Source organism: Tauraco erythrolophus, chromosome 1, assembly GCF_009769465.1.
Source record: "Tauraco erythrolophus isolate bTauEry1 chromosome 1, bTauEry1.pri, whole genome shotgun sequence".
NCBI classification, from domain to species: Eukaryota; Metazoa; Chordata; class Aves; order Musophagiformes; family Musophagidae; genus Tauraco; species Tauraco erythrolophus.
Genome location: NC_141465.1, coordinates 106254195 through 106278879, shown reverse-complemented (window position 1 = coordinate 106278879; position 24685 = coordinate 106254195). Strand labels below are relative to the sequence as shown.

General features: G+C 38.5%; 1 protein-coding gene across 4 annotated transcripts in view; it reads right to left on the bottom strand.

Annotated features, from left to right (window-relative positions):
• Positions 1-4206: 4206 nt before the first annotated feature.
• RNASEH2B (ribonuclease H2 subunit B) overlaps positions 4207-24685 on the bottom strand; it is a 45637-nt gene continuing 25158 nt past the window's right edge. For 2 of the 4 annotated variants that reach the window (XM_086620832.1, XM_086620807.1), the window contains exons 6-11: positions 22007-22071; positions 20665-20770; positions 17547-17625; positions 16556-16598; positions 11897-11977; positions 9834-9959 (exon numbers count right to left, since the gene is read on the bottom strand). In XM_086620832.1, the coding sequence (XP_086476958.1) occupies positions 9852-9959; positions 11897-11977; positions 16556-16598; positions 17547-17625; positions 20665-20770; positions 22007-22071 (482 nt within the window). In that variant the 3' untranslated portion in view covers positions 9834-9851. Of the gene's footprint in view, positions 4890-9833; positions 9960-11896; positions 11978-15594; positions 15873-16555; positions 16599-17546; positions 17626-20664; positions 20771-22006; positions 22072-24685 lie in introns of those variants that run through there. The other 2 variants (XM_086620823.1, XM_086620814.1) reach the window with 2 other exon arrangements.

The window sequence follows — 24685 nt, the reverse complement described above, 5'->3', positions numbered from 1 at the left end:
GTAACTCTGGTCTCCAAAGAGGTATTCCTGCTCGTGGCAGGCTTATGGGAATTCAAAGTAGTTCAGGCTGAGTTCACTGGATTCGTCTTTAAATGTATTTTTATTTAAACTGTAATCCTGTGAGCTAGTAACTGTCACAACTTACCGTGATGAGGTAGGGAGACGTAATTCACAGTTTATAGATCGAAGGCTGAGGGACAGAGAGCTGAAGTACACTTGGACACACTCTTTCGGTGGAGCCTTAACAGCTTAAGCAGTTACGACCCAACTGGCTGTTGGTCGCCGTTTTAATTCACACCGAAAAGCTGACTGTGCCTCGCGCAGTAAGTCACGGCATCGCAGCCAAAGGGGCAGGGGGCAGTCAACAGCTGAGAAACAATAACTGGAAATTAAGGGGCTAAAATTCCTTGAAATCAGTCACAAGAATACGTCTGGAAAGGGGAGGAGAAGCCCAGATCAACTTACCTACCTTCATTGCTTGCAGATGAAGCTGATAGTCCAGCCTAATGCCTCAGTGCTTCCTTGTGGGCTGGTGGGAATGTTATAGGCACCAGAGAGTAGACTGCAAAATTATTTAAAGAAATTTTGCCCTCTCAAACACAGAAGAGTAATTTGGGGAGGGGGGGATAGTAATAGGGCAAAATCTCATTGATTGCATTAGTGGGCTGTAGGGGAAAACAATATGGCAACACTTCAGAAAATAATCCATAGGGTGGAGAGGTTTCTCCTCCCAACAGAACAGGTTAAAAATTAAGTTTATTATGTTTATTACGTATTTATAAAATGAGGAGAGAGAAGAGAGAAATAATATTTACTGGAAAGCTAAAGAGAACTTGAGAGCCTGACCTATCCTGTCTAGCCTGGAGGCTAAATTCAATTCCTGAAACACAGGACTGCCTCCCGTTCTTGAAGGCACAAGAGATAACACTGAAGGCAGCCATCTGCAACTTTTGTGTGCAGGCACACACAGTGTCTAGGCTCACCCCACCGTGCATGAGAAACAGCCACAGTTCTAGTGGATGATTCCTCCTGGAATACAAAAGTCACCTTTTCAGGATGCTCTCTATTAATAACAGAGAAGCCGTGTAGAGATGCAGAGACCTAACTTTCAGGTGGTTAAAATGAGGTGGAATGACTCCTTAATGACTTCCTTCAAGGAAGCTTCAGTTATGCCCAGCTATGAACCTCTGTAACCACTGTGCTCAGTTTCTCCAACGTAGGACTGACTACAAGAGCAGAAAGTGTATCAGCTTTTTTTTTTTACTTTCACTCCTACTAAATCAAGTTTGAACTCTTTATGAAGAACCTCTAGCAATGTCAGCTGCACAGGGAATTCGAGAGGAAGAGGCTGGTGGTTTCATTCACAACCAGGACCAGCTTCACTCATTTGTAGAGTTGCACAAAGCTTTGATTTTAGCCATCTTCATGAATCATAGAATAGTTTGGGTTGGAAGGGACCTCAAAGATCATCTAGTTCCAACCCCCCTGCAATGAGCAGGGACACTCTACACTGCACCAGGTTGCTCAACGCCTCATCCAACCTGGCCTTGAACACCTCCAGGGATGGGGCATCCACAACTTCTCTGGGCAACCTGTTCCAGTGCCTATGCAGGTGTCAGTTCTGAAACAGTTTGCCTGGTCAGCCTCAAGTCAAGGAGAGGCGGGGCTGTACCAAGTTCTCATCTTTTGAAAAAGAAGAATCAGGCCCTCGGAGTGAAAAGACAGAGGGTGAACACAATGAACATAACCCCAAATCAGAAGCCAGATTTTAAAGCATAGCTTTTCACTTTTCTATCAGCTTCTCTTTTTTAAAATGGATGAGGCTCACTGGGGCATTGTTTTACCTGCGATAAAATTGCTTGCTTTGCAACTATCTCCGGGTACCAAATGCATTTTAAAAAGGAGCTTTGGAAAAATTGGGGCAATTTGCAATGTGACAGACACTAAGAGACTTAAGAGTTGTGCTCACAGAGCGTACTAGGGAGCTAAGCTCAGACAGGTGAGCTATGGCAGTTCTTTGAAGACGAAAAGCGATGTGCCATTTCCTTTAGCCTCTGCACTACTTTGTGAACTGGCTTTACTGAGCTCTGCAGCATTTCATATTCAAATAGAAGCTGCCTTAGTGCCGTGTCCTTAGCACCCGTAATTCTGTTTCTACAGAGAAGCGCAGGTGAGTGATGGGTTTGGGAAATGGTACAAATCTCACTGCTTTTCTTGCTTAGTTCTCATTAACACCAATAAACCAACTTGACCGCCAAATAAAAACCCGCCACCTTTGCTTTGCCTCTTGTTCCCTGGATTTTACAAACGAACAGCAAAAACTCTCCTAACAGCCTCGAAGCCTCATGTCAGCACTTAGCACAGCATCATGGTGATACCAGTATAGTGTTTTGGCAGAGGAACAGCTTTTCCCTCGAGTTTGATTAACTGCCTGCTACAGAACACATGGGGAAGAACTGTCTATCAGTTCTGTGCGAGTCCGTGATGGAGCACTTACATACTACGTATGCGATGGCACAGAACATGAAATACGTAAAAAATGACATGAATATCACATCGTTCTCTTCACCTCAACTCTCCTCATCCTGCCATCACTCAGAGATTCACCACCACATTCATGAAAATCAAAATGGCCAGACTGCTTAGGCCAACAACGGTATGTACACAGAAAATGGGTTTTCACTAGAGTATCTGTACAGTAAAGTTCCTCCAGGATTAGCCCAGTTGCTTCACTGAATCTGTCTTGATGAACTTTTAGCTTCATTGTCTATCTCAGGATTCATTATTTCCTTCAACTCAGTCTAAGGACTACTGCTAGCTAGCAGTAATCTGATGAGTAGTCTGATTGCACTGCATTTTTTTTTTTTGTATTTCTTTGTGAAATTAATGAAGTAATAATCGACAAATTATTTCAAAGGTATTTATTTCTTTCTTCTACATGAATTAAAAATAAAACTTTACCAAAAAATGGATCCACACTTTACTGAAATACATAATCGTACATTAAGCATTTTTAAATATAAGCTAGAAAAATACAAATTTCATCTTGATCCCATATAATATTCTTGCAGTAATGTCTAGAAAACTACATTAAAATAAGTATTTTTTCCTTGAAAAGTGACAGTGCACATTGCTTAATCAGACGTGTAAAAGTAGCAAAAATAATTCAGTGCAAATTTCTAAAACAAGCATTCAGATTACATTTCCTTTCATACATGATTTCTAAGTGGTTAACAGTTCAGGTTTTTCATATTCTGAAACAGATTTGATCAGAACCAGTTGAAAAGAAAGTTTAATAAGCTATCGCCTCTTTGTCTTGGAATTTAGTTTTCAGCAATGTCCTAATAAACTCTTCCTGGAACTCTCGTTTGACTTGAAGTTAGGCAGAATTTGCTAGAGTAGAAGCAAAATATTTTTTTACTTTTCACCTAGAATGCTTCAAATATATTCAGGCTCTACAGAACAACATTTTGGCTATTTGCTGTAGGTGTCTGTGAATTAGGGTCATAGTTAAAATTTACAGAAGTACACATTCATTACGCTCAAAATCCTGACAATTATTACTTTTTAAAAAGTTTTGTAGCAAAGAGTTGGATATTAATGTTAGTTTGATAAACAGGTATTTAAGTTAAAAGCATCAGATTGCATCTGACACACATCACGTAAGGATCTCATTAGCACCCATTTTCTGCATGTTTTAGTCACAAGTTGACATTCTGGTTGAAGTTCACTCCACAGAAAGTGTCCCTTACATGATTAAAAAAATAATAAATAATTAGGTCTTTTTTTTTCACCTTGAGGATTTTATAGGTTTTGGTTTAGTTCTCAACACAAAATGTACATGTTATTTCACACGTTTCTAAAGTTTTAATCCCTTAGAAAAAAAGAAGTAAAATCAAAATACAACTTCTCCATCTGTCCTTCTGAACACACATCCTACCTCAAGCTTTAGCACTTCAGGAGTCAGATTGTCTGCACAACCAGAGCTAGGTGACATCTTCTGGATAAAAGGTCAGGGTTGGACAAAAGGATTTAAATGAAACTCAGTGAAATAATTTCAAAATATGCAAATGTCCTAAAAAATAGAGGTAGCTTTTTTTTTAATTTTGGATGATTCTAAGTCTGAACATTGGACTTTCAGTCCAAAAAGGCCACCTTGCTGAATTCGGCTAGATTTTGAAAAGGAGAAAATTGCATACAACGTATTTTGCTATGCAGCTTCTAAAACTTGTAATTATGGCTGCTAAAATCACATGCTCTGTTAAAAAACGAGTACGAAAAAACAAAATTCATACAAAACCAAGTAATTATTTAAGACTTGCTCAAGGATGCTGTTAGTCTGACCTTGCAAAATACTTAGTCAGGTGCTTAATTTTAAGCACGCGAGTCATTGCGCCAAAAGCGATTTTATGGTGAACACTAATGCACAAATATTAGTGAGGCTGGCTCTTCCACTTCAAGATAAGCATGGATGTAAGTGCTTTGCTGGATATGGATCAGGATGCTCAGCACCTAACAGGACTTTAGGCGCTGATCCAGCAAAGCACTTATCCACATGAACAACACTGCTGACTTTAAGATCACTGCTCATGTGCTTAACATTAGGCATGCTCGTAAGTGCTTTCCTGGAAGGGCCCGATAGACCAATAGTGTATAAGCTATAAAATTTGAAGCAGTGTATGTTTAACACACTGCATATTTAACAATGTTAATCTGCTGAGATTTGATTTTTCTTGGAACAAGGCATGTCTAACTTCAAGCATTTATTTTCAGAAAGTGCGTAAAAAAAGCCTTTAAAAGCTGCTTTGAGATTATGGCAAGTTAAAATAATATTAGCGAGTCTCCTTATGCTCCTTTCATTTCTTCTTTGCATGTCTTTTTGCAGGCATCTGAAAACGAAAGAGAAAACCCTAGTCATAAATGTTAATGTATTCAAATAAGCATCCGTGCATTTAGTTTCCCTCTAAAAAGCATCAAGTCATGCAACCAACACCTGAAAACAAGCACCACCAAACTCTTCTGAACTCCAGATCTGAATGCGAATTCTGCCAACTATGCCGCCTTTTCCACTGAAAATACTCAAATCACCAATTGCCACTTCTACAAATAGAACTAAGTTTATTACTTAAGACTGAAAATGATGTGTAAGTTCAACCCTTACATATCCCTAAGCCAGTGCTGGTATTTCCACATGAAGGCTTCCATGCCCACTGATGTCAGTCCATTCGCAAATGTCTAAAAACGTGGAAACGTTAAGAGGTGCTTAATCCCAAAACAACAACTACAAAAGCATCACAACTCATCAGATATTTACATGAACATGTAGAGATGGTATGTTAATGCCAAAAAGAAATACAGTAAGGCCACGTTTCTACAATGGTGCAGGCATATTGTTTCATACTAAGCTAACCAAGAAAGAAATAGCAAAGCAGCACTTCATAATGACCTACTGCTACTGCTGGCCAGGCATAGTAACTATATTTAAACCCTCATTGTGGTAGGAAATATTGTTTTATGTATTTGGCACCAAATGCTCTTCATAACTTCTTAAAGCTACATGTTGAGGAAGTTTCAAAGTTACTAAATGTATTTCATTCTTTCCTAAAGGGAAAAGAGTTTTTGTTTTCACGTGAAAGCTCTAATGGCTTTTGGAAATAGCTTATTTTTTTTTGGCCATATACAAATTCCCGTTCAACCAAAAGCACAGTCACTAGTAAAATTACTATTGTTGTAAGTTACGGCATAGCTGACAGCTGAAGTCGAGATGTGACACACTAAAGCACAACGCATCTACGCAGAGAGGAAGAACTCCAGATTTAATCCTTGAGTGTAGCAGCAGATGCAAAAGTCATGTACAGAGAAATAAACTGGTACCCCACATAGAAGTCAGCACAAAGCCCTCTCGTCTCTTATCGGAATTGTCCCCCTTCTGTCCTAAATTCTCACCAGAGAAACTCGGACTTTTGCTTTGAAGATTCTTGAACTGTTCAGTTGATGAAAAGATACATTTCCAAAATTTATTTCACAAAACTTTCGAACTATTAAAAACCAAACCCCTACAGCTAGCAGATTTAAATATCCAGAAGAGCTTCTGCCATGTATCTGTCCTACCTCATAGTTCCTGTTTCTAATGTAACTCACTCTTGGTTTTCCACTCAAACATTCACCCCATGCTTGTTAGTCTTCTCAACGTCTTCTAGTGCTTGGAGTTGGCTTTCCCTTAATAGATGCACAACTCCTTTCCTCTCATTTACCAAAATACTCCCTAAGATGTTGCTTACTGCACAAAGAATCATAGAATCATAGAATCGTTAGGGCTGGAAGGGACCTTCAAAGGTCATCTAGTCCAACCCCCCTGCAAGGAACAGGGATATCTCCAACTAGATCAGGTTGCTCAGGGCCTCGTCCAACCTGGCCTTGAATGTCTCCAGGGATGGAGCATCCACCACCTCTCTGGGCAACCTGTTCCAGTGTTCTACCACTCTCATGGTAAAAAATTTTTTCCTAATATCCAATCTGAATCTACCTCCCTCTATTTTAAAACCATTACGCCTTGTCCTATCACAACAGGACCTCCTGAACAGCCTCTCCCCATCTTTCTTGTAGGCCCCCTTGAGGTACTGGAAGACCGCTATAAGGTCACCCCGGAGCCTCCTCTTCTCCAGGCTGAACAGCCCCAACTCTTTCAGCCAAAGCTTCTCCATTGACAGGACAGTATGTGCCTGTTGTTTTTATCTTTTTTTTTTTTTTTCTATAACATTATCCTGCACTTTTGAGTGGTGGTTTCCAAAAGTCATCATCACTGGTGCATTCCTTTTCCTACTTATTTGAAGTTGGGGGGTTTCTTTGACTGTCAAACAAACTGCTGGGCTAAGCTGAATGTTTTTCAAAATCATACCAAAGATCCATTGGGTAAATCAATACATGCTGCTACAGGGCTGGTCTTCACTTACAGCCTAGACAAGTTAAGGTAGGAAAAAAGCAAGATGGCAGTTCTAAAGGTGCTGCGCATAGGAATTGTCACAGACACCTACTATTAATTTTTAAACTCGTCTGACAGTTAACGTCAGAAAAGGAAGCTTTATTGATATGGCTGGTGAAATTCTGCTACAGACAGCTGAACAACAAGGCACTGTGGTATAACAGGAACTTCTCTATGGCTCCATGTACTAATTCTTAGGGTTTTTTTGTGTTCCCTACCACTCCCCACCCCCTTACATTGTTTCAGAAAGTTAGCATTCGTGACTGGAATTTTATTCAAGCACCAAATGGCTTGGGATAATGATTCTAACTGAAATATCAACAGTCTCTCCATCTGAATCGCACGCTTCTCAACCTACGTTCAAATACTAGTACTACAGGGTGATTTTCAGAGATAAGGAAGACTTACAGCAGTGATTAGGAATGCCTGGAGCATTTTTTTCTAAGGAACTTCATTTGGGTTCTAGATAATCCACTTCAGACAAACATTTTTAGAACTGGGAACATTAACTGTAAGCTATTGAGAGGCCATCCAAATTTGTTAAATAAATCTCTCTGTAATCAGAGATAATAAATTCCATAGATTTCCAAGTACTTTCCTCTATCTGGAATTCCAACCATACTGACTTCCCCATTTACAAACTATGCTCCAAACTTTGAAAAAAACGCTGGTTTGAAAGGCATACAAACCTCAACAACAATTGCAAAACCGGACGCAACACACAGCAAGGCTTCTCATTCATTTCCGGTTGGAAGAGAATGCCACAGAGCTCTTTAACCTAACAGACATCACTGCAATCTACAGGTTGTCAACAGCAGCAAGATCAAGTTGTCAACAGATCCCAGTGACTCCACCTCTTTTTCAATTCCATGAATCAGGAAAGTTGCAACATAGCAGCTATCCCTCTGGATATACAGGAATGCTCTATTGTCATGGTTTAGCCTAGCCAGCAACTAAATGCCACATAGCCTCTCGCTCACCTTCTCCCACCCCCTGGGGAATGGGCAAGAGAATTAAAAGGGAAAAGGAAGGAAACTCATGGGTTGACATAAGTACAATGTAATAATAATAATAAAAATTAAAGTAATAACGGTAAGATACAAATGTATATTATTTAATGATGATAATATATACAAACAAGCAATGCAGAGAGTAATTTCTCACCATCTGGTGTGAGATTATGAAACAGTCAAGTCCTGACACCACAATCCTGGATGACTGAGAGGCCTGAAAAGAGAGCGAGAGAGACACAGCACTCCGAGAGAGCCCTCACAATAGAGTTCCTGGAAGAAAAAAAGCTTCTTCCTGATCAACCCTCATCTATATACTGGGCATGACATTGCGTGATATGGAACACTTCATTGGCCAATTTAGCCCTCAATCCTAAGTCTAAATTCAAATCATAAGGGGAGCTGTGGATCCTTTGTCCTGGCTATGCTCCCCCCCAGCCTGTTGTGCTCCTGCACACTGGCAAAACACAACAAGCTGAGAAGTCCTTGCTGCCTCAGTACCAACTATAAACATCAGTGCGTCATCGACACTCCCCTCCTAACGAATCCCAGTCTGAAATCAAAACACAGAGCTCTTCTAGCTGCTAAAAAGAAAAAGTAATTCTGTCCCAGTCAAACCCAGGACATTTATGAGGAAAGAACACATCCAAGAGCAAGTAGTGCATTTTAAGTAACAGTCCCACCTAGCGCAAAACTTCATAAAACTAAATCTTATCCAGGGCACTCATACTTAAACATTTGAATTATGCATCTAGCTCCAAACAGGCTTCTTCAAAAGTCCCAGTTTTACCTTTAAATACATCTTTCCTTAATTATTTTTGTAAGGACCTGCTGATCTTGGAACTGAACATAAAAATACCCCAATATTGCTATGTGTTAAGAGGTATATCATGTAAGCCCAAAGTGATGTTGTAATTCTTTAACAATTAAAATTTATACACAGGAAAATTATAGAATCATAGAATGGTTTAGGTTGGAAGGGACCTTAAAGATCATCTAGTCCCAATCTCCCCGCCACAGGCGGGGACACCTTCCACTAGATCACGTTGCTCTAAGCCTCATCCAACCTGGCCTTGAACACTTCCAGGGATGGGGCATCTACAACTTCTCTGGGCAACCTGTTCTAGCACAATATCAAAATCCCTCAAGAAATGTCCTGAAGCCTAATCTAACCCTGGAAACATACAGCAAATACAACAAGCACGGATTTGTTACACAGAGCACTTTATTGCATTACATGCACGTTGACATTTATTGCAATTTGGTTTTATCATATTCAAAAGAACCACAATCTCAATATAGACACTATCTCTGCCTCAACAAATTGCCACCAACAGCAATGCTGACATCAGCACTTAGATTTGGGTTAACATAAAAATCTGATGATGCCATCCTACTCTGGTGTTGTACTGAGTAAAAATCTCCAGAAAGTCTCAAAAAATAATGCTCCTTGTGAACAAAAAAAAAATCTCTCCTTAAAAACTCATCAAAGGAAGGCATGTTTGCAGCCCAGAATGGAACGCAATGGAGAAAACTCTGTGGTGGCCTTGACTGAGCTTGCTCTAGAACAAGCAGCAGTACAGCACGGTACTGTGCTAAACCTTGCTGCTCAACTCACAGGACCATGCAAATGCAGCTAGACTGTCTTTCTGACCTAGGCTGGAATATCTGCATGGTACTGCCTTGCCCCACTGAGAGGTAACAGCTCTGTCCCACACTAGCTCACAGATCTTCTTCATCACACTCCACCATGTAGACAGACATGCCCTGCATATACTAGACTAACAAAAAAACCCAGGAGACATCTTTAGCTTAACATAAAAATAACCACTGTATAAAACTCTTTCAAGAACAAGTCTTTATTTTGATGCTTTAGGCTTGGAGCTGAAGAAAGTAGAAATGGATTTCATTCCACTCTTATCAACTTTGGCCAGAGCCTTCTGTGCTGCAGACATCTTGCTGTTTGCCTGTCAGTGAAATGATAAACAGAAAAAGTTAAGCAGCATCTCCATAGGAGGGGAGCATAAGCTACAAACTCCTAAATACAGAAGTCAAGCAAGAAGTTGAATTGCTTTTTTAGTATACAGCAGTAAAGATAATGTTATGCAGGCTTTAAATTGTAGGGAAAAAACCTAAGTAAACAAATTTGAGATTATTCAAACAGAAAAATACTTGTCATGAATTACTTAACCTCAGACAGAGACAAAGAATCAATTACAAGGACACGGAGGTGAAACATCTTTCCTTTCTGCAGAATGAGGTACCCCAACTCAAACATTTACTTTGGGATAATTCCTGAGCGTATATTAAAAGGAATAATGCATGCAATATAACAGATGCATACTGTACCCTCCAACTCAATCTCATGATTATGCTGTCAGCAGGCTGAATTACAGCCTTGCATTACAGATGATGAATAATTCACACTGATTTATTATCAAAGACTCTATGCACAGCGAAATAAAGGGAAAAGAGATGAAAGAACTAAGAATGAAGAAGGTAACTAACATTTGCAAAGCACCTCAAGGCCACTGGGACAACTTCCCAGACTTTTACGCCTAAAACACATTTTATGAGCCACGTTTTATAGAGCTGACTTCTTTTCTTCTTTACATTTTAAAATGTTATGTTTTAAATCTCTAGCTGTTTTCCCTATTAAGAAAACTTTGCATTGACCTTTCTTTATGATACTCCTCAGTCTGCAGGACTTCATAATTACAATACTTGGGATCAGCTAGAAGGTTATGGATAGGATGGAGATATGCAACAACAGTATGATCGTCTGTGTTACTATACAAACAAAACCACTGCCAAAATATTTAAAAAATAGTAGTATACTGTACGGAGTCCAAGAGCTATCTTTTCTTTCCCAGATTCTCTCATCAATGTGCTTCATTACTTCAGAAGTAAATCATACTTAATGTTAAAATGAATTATCTCTCCTCAGTTAATTTCTATCTTTATGCTCAGTTCAAAAGCTATAGGTACAAAATGGAGGAAGGGGGGAAACGTGCATATTTTAAACCATTTATCACCTTCACTTAGGGGGAAATCCTTTTCTTACTTCAAAATTATCATATGCCCTGAACACAAAAAATTCTGGAGGTTTTGGGGTGAGGAACGAATGCATGTGTCACCAGCTGCTTCTTTTTGCAAAGGGATAAAGAGTAGTGAGCATTAGTCTGAAGATCACAAGACCAGCACAGAGGGCCTTTTTGGTTCCCAATGGACTGGAGAAGGATTCATTTTCTTTCAATGTTCAGACAAATAAGCCAGTGCAAGCCTCACAACTTTGGCACACACAGAAAGAATCTATTTCTTTTCACGTCTCTGTTGCTCTCCTAGGAATAGTACAGTGGCAGGCACCACTGGACTCAGATTTGAATTGGCCTCCAAACTTGCGTTGGAGCTGGCAATCAGCAAGCTCTGCGTTGATTTACATTAAGTTGACAGAAGTAAGTGCACAAGCAATATTTCTAGGTAAAAATAAAGCCTGTCTTAGCATCCTTTGGAATTTAAGTGAATGCTGCCATCTTTATTTCTTTTTCAAATAACTTAAATTTAACAGTTGCTATCACTAAGCCATAGGATTTCTTATCTAAAGATATCAAAGAGCTTTGGAAACATTAGCGGAGCACCTTAACACATGTCAAAGTCTGCGAGGTTCACCGGAATGTTCACAGATAAAACACAGTCAAACAGTAACAGAATAGAAGAGTTCAGAATGGGACTATCAAAGTTAAATTAAACCTGAATGAAAAGTTCAAGGAGATATAACTATGGACATCTGCCATTTTGCATTTGCTTTTCTCATATAATTTGGACGAGAAAAATAGGCACTCTGCTAATGCTGGATATTAAACCATGCTTTAGTAAAACATGTATGAATGCAAGGCTTGCTTACCTTTTTGGTTTTCAGATTGCTGCTGTTAAACTTAGTATAGTCTTCTCCTGCTTCCACAGGGACATCTGATAATTTCCTTTTCTGAAATGTTAGAGTGAGGAAGTTGCTCTGTCAACCGCTTTTATGATGTATACATCATGGAAGTTTAAAACTTTGGTTTTATAACGTAACCATAGCACCAAAATAGGACTGGCAACCAACTGAAGAATCTGCAGTAACAGTGGAAGATTTCTCTTTGTAATTGTCTTCTTTACACGTGAATATATACCATCTCTACAGTATTCAGAAGAGATCATTCAGTGTCATGGGAAGCATATTCTTCTTCCTAGCCTTTTGAAGAATGACTTCTAGAAATCACTTGAATACTGTTTGTAACATCCATGACTGTGACTTTGGTGTCAAGAGTCTATATACGGAGAACCTTTACAGAGCAGCTGTTGGAAGTTAGTGCCTAACAGCCAGGGAACCTAGACTCTGGTCCCCATGTCTCATGGAACTGTGCAGCAACTCCAGTGTTACTGCTATCTGCCAACACGAGCGTGTCATCATCTAGTCTATTATCTGTTTGAGCACAACCTTCAGAAGTAATTAGTTTCTACAGTTTGGCAACAGTGAAACACTGACACAGTTCTGCTGACTGCTTCATCTCTTGAATCCAACAGTATATTAAGAAGCTTGACTCTGCATGTGAAACTTCAGAAATAATGGAAGTGAACGGTTCTCGGCACCTCACATGATCAGGCCATAAGAATGAATATTTCTTTCCATAAACTGTGAGCATGTGTTTAGTATAAAGGTGAAAACTTCCTGGTATGTTTCCAAATGTGAAAAAAAAGTATATAGTATTTTACAACACTGTATTTTTATTATTATTATATCTGATATTACTATCCTGTCCTTAATATCCTGTGAAATCTAAACTGTGGCCTTCCTAGTTTTTGTGCCAAAGAGTGATTTTGCAAGCAGCTTGGATGGTACCATACATTTTAAGATCCTGTTTTATTCATTTTGTTTATGGTGCTTGTGATCTCTCTCCCCCACTCCCCGTCTTTGGCACAGAGGCCAGGTCTGCAGCTTAGATTTCTCAGCTCTTAGAACCAGATCCAACAGCAGCCTTTTCTTTTGATTTCAACGGGATCTGGATCAGTCTCTCTAGGAGGCTGTTTACTGTGCTGTGATTACATTTTCAAATGACAATTTAATGAATAATTACTATTCTCCTCTTTTTGGAATCTGATAAACAAGTTTTTAAAACTTACAACAAAATGTTCGCATTTCAGCAAAACATTTGCTGTTTAGTTGTAGCAGAGCCTACATATTCTTTGTAGATGTCTGTCATCATCTGCCAACGGCCAAACTCCCTGTGCTGACAAACTGGACAGTATGACGATTACAACATAAGATCAATGGCTTACAATTAATACAAAGAACATGCAATTTTGATTTAATCATTAAATCACAGAGTCCAGCCTGTACCCAGTTTACTCTTGTACTAGAAGAGAGAGAATCTGTTGTAGCTTTTCTGTAACCACTGAAGTGTCTAAATCTCTCCTCCCTTCAGAATTTATTTTAACATCATTTCTAAACATGCAATTACTTTACCATAATAGGAAATACATCTTAGACCCTTCTTTATTTGCAATAATCCTATACTATGTCTGTCAATACACCTTGCCCTCATGAAGAGAAATGTCAATGCAAATGAGTAAAAATAGTCTGAAGGAGACTACAGGTTTCAGTGTACAAGCCTGCCTTGCTCCTCTGAGTTTAGGAAATAAAGGAGCGTTTTAATCTCTGAAGTTGCAAAGACTTTAACACAGAAGCATCATACACACCCTGGTCAGTGCTCTGGAAATTAATCAGATCCTCAGCAAGATTTTACTGCCCAACAACTAACAGTTCTAAGCCTCATTTCCTCTGTAACCCAACTGCTGAAATAAAACTATTTTTAAAAATAGATTCTCAGAACTATCCCAACGGTATAAAAGCTATTCGTACATAATATGTAATGTACATCACATGTAGTTTAATATAGCTGTTGTAGAATGCTTATATGGCTAATGAATATCAGTTGGCTCCTGATGTGTGTTTAATATTTCTTACAATGCATAAAGATAATTCTTAACTGAATCAAAGGGCCAAGTAGCTATGCAGCCAGAACAACTGTCCAACCACATGGAAATAACTTATATCCATGGATATACATTGGAGAACAAATGCTATTAATAACAGTAGGGCCCAATTATTCCTGCATGTGCTAGCTGACATACTGCTTAACAGAACAGGCACTGAAGCAGCCAGAAATAAGGTTATTTTAGACTTTGTTTCAGTAAGTAGAAGGGACATAAAAAGTGGAGTTCTTGATTCTAGAGGGGCAAACTTTGCAAACCATATGCCTTACTCCTCTAAGCCAAAGCAAAAGGACCTGACATGTGAGGAGGACACTTGGAATGTAGAAGAAAAAGGTGGAAGAGGCGATTTTGGATCTTTTACTTCAAACAAGGTGAAAAATCTTGAAGGAAAGAGCTTCTCAGACTAAACTATATGAATGTTCCCCCTTGCTCACACAGATTCACACATATGCCACCCCACTAAAAAAAAAACCAACAACTAGGAGGAAGCAGAATTCTACAACGAAAGGGGAAAAAAAGACTGCCAAAAAAAAAAAAAAAAGAAAGAATTGTTTTAGGGGTCAGGTAATACTGGGATAAAGCAAGACCTGCCAAAAAGTCAAGCTGAGTTAGACCTTGGAAAGGAAATTAAAACAAATAGTAGACGGTTGTTTAGCCACAGAGGCAAAAAGGGAATCAAAAAAGAAAAAGTGAGGCTGCTATACAGTAAGGATTGGATAGATATTAATCTATGTGTAGCCCCAAAATGGAATAAATCCTTTGCCTCAGTAAATTGTTTTCAATAAAGATGAAGAGGTTAAAAACAGGGGCAGAAAAGAGAATAGAAATAACTCTATTCAAGATGGAAGTAAAACTCAGTATGCTGACACTGTTGGGAGACTGCCCCAGAAATCACAAGTCCAGAGATAAAACCTGGGAACTCTTCTATCAGGTAGGGACCATATTGCTGCAGAATAGCCAAACACCCACCTGTATGTAAGGAGGAGGAAAAAGTGATAGTAGGCGTCAGTAGAATGGAGGAGGGAGAAAAAGTGAAACAAGGAAGAATAATTGAAGATACAAAATAAATGAAAACTAAACATAGGTAATGCCTACCGACTTATCTTTTTTTTCTCAAAGAAAGGATTGCCCGAGGACTTGACATGGTGCCACTTAAGCAAATGAAATTATAGAAAACAAAGACTGCATAAGAATTTTAAGGTAGGTAAGAAACCGGGTAAAAAGGGAAACAAAGGCAAATAATGCAGAATGGGATGTCATTGGATTGGATGGAGATTACTAGTGGAGTGCCATGAAAATATCTATTCAAAACGTTCATTAGTTTTTAATTAAAGACAACAGCATGCTAACATTTGCTCCATGTACAGCACGGAGTAGAATTATGAATACCTCAAGAGCTTTTAACACTGTTAAGGAAAAGACAAAGAATTTTTAAGACTGGAACAATTAAAACCAGATGAAACGTACAGAAATACAAGGTCAGGTACACAGCAGCTAACTGCATCAATTTCTTGTAAATCAAAATGCTGATCAACTAAAAATTGCAGTGGAAAAAATCCCCACAACTGTGTCTCTCAACTGTTCACAGCATGGCTGTGAGCTATCTCATACATCACACAGTAATAGAGGCAAATGGGATTCTAAGATGTAATGAGATAAAGTACTTCCAGTTAAGACAAGAAGGGAAGAATGCCATCATATTGTACTGGTAAAGGTTTTATAACGAATAATTACATAGGATTCTGGTCATCTGCTTTGAAGCAGTTGAATTCATCTTGGAATAGGTGTAAAGAAATGTTCCTGCAATGATGAGGGAATGGAGAACCCATCTTACACAACCGAGTCTGGCTTCACAAAATGAAAACAGAAAGAATATACATTTTCCCTTTACACACTGAGAGAACCAATGTTAGGGCGGGAAAAGAGCCATTTCAATTAAAAAAAACAATGATAATGTTAGCATAAAAGCGCAGGGGAATAAATTGGCCATGAATAAATTCAAGGTGGAATTTACAGGAAGGTTTCTGAGCATCAGAGGAATGAGGTTATAGAACAGTCTTCCAAGAGAAGTAATGGAAATAAAAAATCCTAATGAGACTTACAGTGAAGAACGGTCAGTGTATGAGAGATTATCCAACACGGTTGTCTGGGAATCCATGACCCAGGAGGTCCCTTTCAGGGTCCTCATAAATTACATATGAAAGAAAACCTATGAGGTCATATTGTCCCATCAACCTCAATAAAACTAAATAAGCAAAACATGTATGAAAAGACTACTGACCAAAACCATAAAATATGTCTCTCTCTTTCCCTCTCCTTTTTTAAGCAGGAAAATCAATCAAAATATTCCTTATTTAAAAATATGAAGTACCTGGTAAATTTCTTGTTTTATTTCAGACTGGCTTTTCACAAGGCCAACTTACTTATTGTATTGTATCCAGTGCTTGGCCTTGTCTAGTTTTCATAATAATTCAGAGAAATTAGCTCACAACATAATGTATCTGTCAATATCTTAACGTTCTCCTACCTTCAGCGGCGGCTCTGGTGCTGGGCTTTTAAGTTCTGAGAGCCTGCAGAACAAAAGATTTTAAGTTATAAATTAAGACAGCTGGATTGAACAACCCAAAGCTTATAATTCCTTCCCCACAAAGGCTGCTTTGGTTATCAGCTGCTCACACATGGCATGTGTTCGCAAAAAAAGCAGCTCACGAACTCTGTATTTCTGAGTTAGATAACTAAAACAGAGCCAGACACCATCTAGAAACATGGGCTCTTTTCAAAGTTAGATCTGGCAACCAAAAGAGGAGAACTCCACCTTACTTTTGAAAACCTTGGCTATTAGTAAGATGATATTATAAAACAGATAACATCTCTTCAATGAAACTGTTAAGCTATGGGATTTCAAGCTGCAAATTGCACGTTTTTCCATAGGCCACCATAACGGAACCCTTCGAATGGAACTGAACTGAGAGGCAGGTGCGGGGTCCCAGTGATGCTCCAAGCGAAGCCTGCTGCTGGCAGGGAACACCAGGATGAGGATGCTGGCTCACCTTCCGGATTTAAATATAAACTAACACAGGTTAGATATGTGAAGTCAAATCCCAGCAGCACTGAGTGAGTAGGGAAAAGGAAAGAGGACTGGGGATGAGGATTCTACTCCTGGCTCTGCTGCTTGCGCTTGATAGTTCTGGACAAATTGCTTTAACTCTTTGGATTTCCTTCCCCGTCTTGCTTTAAAATAGGATACATTGTTCAGGGTTTCACGATGGAACTGTGATAACAGACATATCAGGCTTGTATATTACATCTCTCCTTCAGCCCATCGTCCTTAGCATCACGGGAACAACAGAAAGGCATAATCTACATTTGAAAAAAATCACATTTAAAGTGTGGCAAATACCATTTCTTGTGTCATTCACTGCAACCTCGATGAACAAATTTCAGTATTCAATAGAAATGACCAAAAGGACATTAATACATGCCATATAAAACTATCAGCTACCTGGAAGAATACTTACCCTAAGTATTTTAACAACTCCTTACTCAGATCTTCAGGAATATATTCTGATATTAACCCATGGGCATACCGTACATAGTCTTCAGGAACAGGGCAGGGAGAGGGAAGAAGAAAAAGAACATTCACATTATATAGTCACGTTGCCTTAGCCATGCTGTGCGTGCTACCATAAATCATAAGGTTGAATTAATAGTACGAGACTTCTAATGGATACACTGCAATGGTTCTCTGTGTTGAGTAGTTTATGTTATATGACACTTGTAGGTTTATTTAAAAAGTAAAGACTTACTACACTCACTTTGTCAGCACATGTTATTAATATCTGCCGTATGTACTTTACAAAAGCTGTTCACTTTCTGAGAATACTAGATATCATGTATTTTTCTGAAGAAATTAAATTTTAAAAACCTGCAAAAGCAAAAAGCTGACTCAACAGAACACGCTATCATTAATTTTAAAGCATCTGGATCTTACAATTATTTGGCAAGAGCTTCAGTACTAAAGTACGTTTTCTGGCTTCAACTGAAAACAATTAGATGAGACAATGAGTCTATTTCAAAGTCTTGTACTTAATTTCAGTACTTTACCGAAAACGCCAAGGCCTATCTAAACATCACTGGCAAGACAGGATAATTATCTGTGGAAATATGAACTACTAGAAGCTGTTTTCAGTACAGGGCACTCCTGCTATAAATGTTTTTCTGAGAGACTGAAGAAAAAAAAAAAGTGACCCTTTTATAACATGAAGTCCTAAACCAGATCTTTTCCGGTCACGTTCTACACAAGCACTTACTGATCATGGGCTGGATCTTTTAAATTTGCTGTTGTTGGGGTTGCTAGGGAGTGACTGCACCCATGCACAGGAAGTATTTGCCAGACAGACATTAAGCTAAAATCTCACCTCTTGAATTCTATCTACAACAGGCCAGCTCTATCTGTTCATATGCCTACACACTTAGAGAGTTCAGAAGCACGTGGTAAACTAGCCTCAGGGTGGTAAAGAACTATTTCTTCTGTGCCAGAGACAGTTTCCTCTTTTTTTTTTTTTTAATCTAAAAAGCCCAGTTCAAGCTGGCATTGAAGCAGAAAGCATTAACAAACCGACACCAGCCTACGCATTTCAACTATACTGACATCAAATTCTTAGTGTCTCCTATCTGCACTTCTCTTTCCTCCACTGCCTAGATTCATCAAGGATTTGTCACTCCCGAAGCCCACTGTAGGGTCAGGAGAGAACGAGACACAATTCCAATCCAAGACAATTTCACCTCAGCACTTAATATGTCCAATTTATCGCTGAAGAAAAATACTCCCATATTTCACTCTTTGCATTATGACACTGAATAGTGAGTCCAAGTCAACTGCTGTTATTTTGTACTAAATACAGAATCCATTCTCTTTGCATTTCTGCCTTGAAGCAATCTTCACCGACTTCCTTTACCAATTTTAAAATACCACTGTTTGCCTTCTAGGGCGTCTGTGTTCTCACCCTAGCCTCGCTTTGTTATTAACCTCCTGTCAAACATCAGGAATACTTGCACACCTCCCCTCTTTGTCTTCTGAATGAAATATTCAGGTCTCAAATGTTAAACTTCCCCTTCTTCCCCATTTGCACTCATTATATCCTCCCAGATCTTTGCCCTACAACATCTGTACATGCTAACTACATATATCTATCTATTTATAAAGTACTGGAATGTCATAATACGCCTATGAAAGCAATTCTCTACAGAAATAAATTGTACTGTCATGGCAGTGAAAGGATCAGACAAGAAAATTAGTCTTATTAAAAATAAGTGTTGAGTAAGGTCCATTTGACTTCCTGTCATGCACCTTGCTACATACAGTGGGACTGCCTCCAAAACTTACCTACTTTTAACTCCCCGTATTCCCTATTTTAATGCTGCTCTTTTAAATCTAAAAAAGGCTTTTTAAAAGACTATTATATCCATGTTGTTATAAACAAGGAGGAAGGTGGAAAAAACACTGCAGATGAACTGCTTAATTACAAATTTCAGAGATAAAGTATTTAAGCATAGTCAAGATGGTTGCTGTCAGGACAATTTTCCCTTTCTTTAAAAAAAACGAGGCTGGGGAAAAAGATGAAAAGCTACTGTAAAGTTAAAGTCACTTACAAGTTTAGCAGCTTTGCCTCTTTTCAATAACCATATATTACAATCTCTGTTCTATAAAACTGTCTAGTTGCCTCTTAAATCTCGTTTATGTTGTTTCCTTTGATATCATTACTTGGTAACTCATTTTCCACTTCGTCAGCAAGTTGCTTTGTTTCTCCCTGTTTTTCAACAGCATGCAGACTTTTGAATGTCTTTGTAACAAGAAACAATTTGCTTTCGTTTGTCTTGTTCTAAACTTTTCTTAATTTTCATTAATATTTGAAAATTTATTCTGAGTCTGTTTTCAGGTTTCTCTACACAACTTCATATCCCAGTAACATTCAGGACACTGCCCTCCTCAGACAAAAAGTGACTAGAAGCAAAAAGGATGACTCCAGACTTTTTGGTACCAGGACTGTCAATTTCAGGGCAATTTAATATACGTATTATTAAAGATTTTGCCCTTAATAAGCACACATTTGTATATCCTATACATTTGTCACATAAAGTAATGTTTGGATCAGAACCTTTTACTGTGACTATGACTTCCTAAGATCCCTTCCCTTTTTGGAGAATTCTGTGAAGAGTATTTGCATGCTAATAAACATAATAATAAAAAGTAAGTCTGTCCAATACAGAGACACTTACTGAGTGGATACTCATATATATTATAAGCATGTGTCCTATTGTCCAAGACAGTCTCACAGTTCAGCAAAGCACTTCAGTATATATTTCACTGGGAAAAACATCTTCGCCTTGGACTAAGCAGAAGCTAAAAGAATTCCTGCTGAGACTTACTGTTAATTACAATGTCATCTGAAGAAGATGCCAAAGAACTCCGAAAAGTTGAGGCACACAGTCACAACATATATGGAACTTTCTGTACAAGGAATAGATTTACTGCAAAAGCCAGTTTCAACACATTTTGGATTCTAATCATACGTTTTATGTTCACGTATGCAATTTCACAAAAATCGAATTTATGACAATGTTTAGTTTTCTTACCTTCTTCAGTATCTGTGATCTGTTTACCGCTGACAAACGTAGGTGCATATACCCTTTCACCTACAGATATATTGTTGCTTTTAAGTGCTTTCACTGTTTGATTGACCTATAGGAAACCACAGAATGAAACGTCTGTACCAGTGTTGTTATGCACATGTTAATGCAGTGACAAAGCTCTTGTAATTTTGTTTCAAGCATATAAAACACTCAAGTTATGGACTGTGGTGAAATTTAATATACATTTGTAATGACTAGCATATGATCTCAAAAAACCCAAAGAAACTAGCATGTCTTTGAACATGTTGCCTTGGCAACACAGCACCAGTTTCACAGCACCCTATGACGAGCTGAGCTACTCAGATTCAACAGCCATGATTATACAGGTGAGAAATACACCTGCTCGGAGAACAGAGAATGCCTGAGCTCAGCTGGATTGCAAAGGCAGTCCTGATGGAAATCAAAGATTAAGGACTTTACAGGGCACTGCTATGCTGGATCTAACAAAGAGATAACTGGCAGAAGAAGATATTTTCAACAACACAAACAGCTATCTGTTCAAACGGAACTATTCAGGTATTCATTGCAAAATAGATATTCCCATGTCTCATTGTTGCAGAAAGCAGGCAATATCTTGTGCTTGCATTGACTAATTTAAATGACAAGGCTTCCTTGTATCACGTGATGCATACAGTCTTTTTCTAGAAAGTGGCATCATAGTAGGGGCACACGTGTACGTGTATGTAAAATGAGATTCACCTTTGTTATACCACAACACAGATCACAACAAGCTTAGCTATACAACTAGTTTATTTTCTGCATACTGTTCAGACCTCTTGAACAGCATGATCAGACCAGAATAGCAGCAACCATACCAGGACTATTCTGAAAGACTGTCAAAACTTCACAAGGAAACCCATTTGTATCACAAAACCAAGGCATTTCTGTCCAGCTTTAAGTCATGGCAGAAATTAAATGTTGCAACAATTAAAGCTCTCCTCTAGCCTATCTGTGAAGTGGCTGAAGCAAGAGAAGCCCTCACCTTATGCAAAGCCTACAGAACACAGTGATAAACTGAACTACTTCTTCTTCTGCCTCCCCACATTCCATGAATCCCTTTCATGCCCGCTCATCAGAAAGAGGAATGTAACAAACTTGTCATTTCTTTAATACCTTATCACATTCTCAAGTGCGACAACTCTACTGTGATGTCTGTACTTCTTGGACAGGACATTTACCTTGAACAAAGTCACATCACATGGCTCAAATGCAGATATGGACAAGCTAATAAGCATTTTCATCTTAAACATAAAGCAATTTTGAAAGCAAAAGAGAAATGCAATACCTTTTTCTTTAACCACTTCAGTGTCTTCTCTTGGCTGTATTTGTGGAATTTTTGACTGCCAAACTCTGAGAAAAAAACAAGTAAGGGAAAAAGTTGTGACTGGTTTGGATTGTGTTTTCAATACATTTAAAATTTTAAGTTGTAGATACAGCATGAAAGTTAATTTGCAGCTTGCACATGTTTGATATCAGGGCAACAAGTTTCAAAAATATTGGAAACATGGAAAAATAAACAGACTGAGCGGATATGCACAAGGCTGAACAACTTGACAATTCTTCAATTAGGCCCTGATCCAGCAAAGCACATATTTTATTTGTGTGTGATCTTGGGATGCCTGAATAAGTGCACTAAGACTCTTCTCAAGCCCTTGTAATTTGACAAACCTTCACTGTCCTGTGTCACCAGACTGGTCATTTTAACTACATAGCTCACAACACAAAATGTTGGTTCCAGGACTGCTTTTTTTTTTTTTTCTTTTTAAACATAATATCTTAAATCTTTACTTATTGAATTCCAACACGCAGTAAGGAGCCAAGACAGACAGCTGGTTAGTGAAGTCAAACCATCTACCCTTTCAATAAACCCTTTTCCTATCAGTTCTCCCCTCTCACTTCACAGGGTGACTAACGCAAAAGTTTTACTTCTATTTCCCTTCTACTTAGTTTAGCATAGTGTCATAGAAAATACAGAATCCAAAATAGTGAAACACACTCCTTGTGGGAAGAAGTACACGATTCATTTATGATTTACTGAGCAACACAAATTAACTCAACAATGTAAAAATTTCAGAAAGTGTTTCCCCTGTGATAACCAGAGTACCATGAACACCTGCTATTCACATGTGATCAGTTATCTGGAGATAGGCAAGTTCACAATGTTGAGGCAAAGCAAAGAGAAAATTAAAGGTTCATTGGAAATTTCAGTATGAAAATTCAGTATTAATTCACAGAAAGCCACATTTTGGAAATGGAATGAAATGCCTAATAAGATTACACAGGAGATTGCAGAGTCCACTGTGTTTCAGTCTTTAACAGGTATTTCAATAAGTTTTAATCTTCTGTATACCATTCCCATAAATACCTACATCTGTTTCATGTCATTTACTGATCCAGTATCATATTCCAACACTCAGTTCATGGATTTTCCTTCTCCCCTTGCAAACAACAACATATTATTTATGATTCCTTCAGCATTTCCTTCTTTGGGGTTTATCTTGGCTCTTTCAAATTGCATACAAATGGCTAACTATTACGTGCTCTTTGTGTATGCATGGTAGGGGGTATGGAGAGGTCAGGAAAAGCTGTTTACAAGCTAAACTTTAAATCTATCTCAACAGTTGTAAAAGAGTAAAATGCAAAAATTCTTCAGAGCAAGAAGGAAAAACAACCACCAATATACACTTTGCTTCATGAAGTTGATGAGTTGCAGGTAGAGTAATCAGCTGTGACATTGCTGGCTGCAGTCTTTAGGACTTAGAAGCTTCTAAATGGCTCTGAAAGAAAAGAAGCAGAAAATGGGGGAGACACTCTGGATACTTGAACCTGCTTCTCAAAGAGCGAACATGGTTTGGGTCCAAGTACAGAGAGTATGATTCGTGGATTCCTCTCTTATCTTAGAAAGTTCGAGGAAGGGACATCCTCCAACCATCGTCCCCCAACCCTTGATGAAAAGTAATTCTAGTGCGGATTCCCAGGCAGACACCCCCACAACAGCACGATTCAGAGTGACTCAGTTAGGGAAAGGAAACGCAGAACTGTGAAGCCATTTTCATTAAAACATGTGAAAAATAATTACACTGAACCCTTCAGAGATCACTTTGTTTGAAAATACTTTGTGTGCTTGACAGTTTTGACTATTAAACTCGAGAAACTGACAATATTTGAGACCTCTGAAGAATTAAAGTGAGTTGTTAAAGTCACAAACTGCTGACAAAAGGATTCAATATTGGAACGTGGATTTAACATGTGATGCACATTTGATATTGGTGAGAGTTAGCGACTATGTTTGATAATATGAGCATATATTGGAAAGCCTTTTGTTCCCTAATGTGTCTGGTGCCTATAAAACTGGTCTGAGACATCTGGAAAGATTGGGTTTGAGAAATACAGATGGAATATAAGTGGTTCTACAATTAAATAATATGTTCAGCGATCGGGTAATCGCTATGTAGACTTGGAAGTTTCCCTGATGTATTGTTGAGCAAACTGCCTAAAGCACATTTTAACATCCATTTTCTCAGTGTTTTCCATAACTCTGAAACTCATATGGCCCCTTTTTTCCTACCTTCTGGGAATACAAGCTTGGCAACATTACTTAGTTATTCTAATCAGGTAAGTTTTCTTGGCTCTTCATGTTAATCACATCAGACAAGATCACAGCACAGTTTTTGCCTTGCAAAATGAAACAGAGTAACACTCTAGAACTGGAATTCATAACCCTTTCTTAAACCTTCTCTATTGTACTTTCTATCCAATGTTTAAATTTATTAGCAAACAACCTGCCTCACCCAGATTTGGCGAACTGTAACACACCCTTTCACCAACTACTAAAGCAGGTAACCATGAATTTAATCCAGCAAAGTGAATTTTCAGTGCCCTTCAACACAGAGGCCAGGGGAGGTGGACTTTCTGATAATTCAGTAAGTGTAAACTGTGAGCACTCTAGAGTAAGAATTTGTTA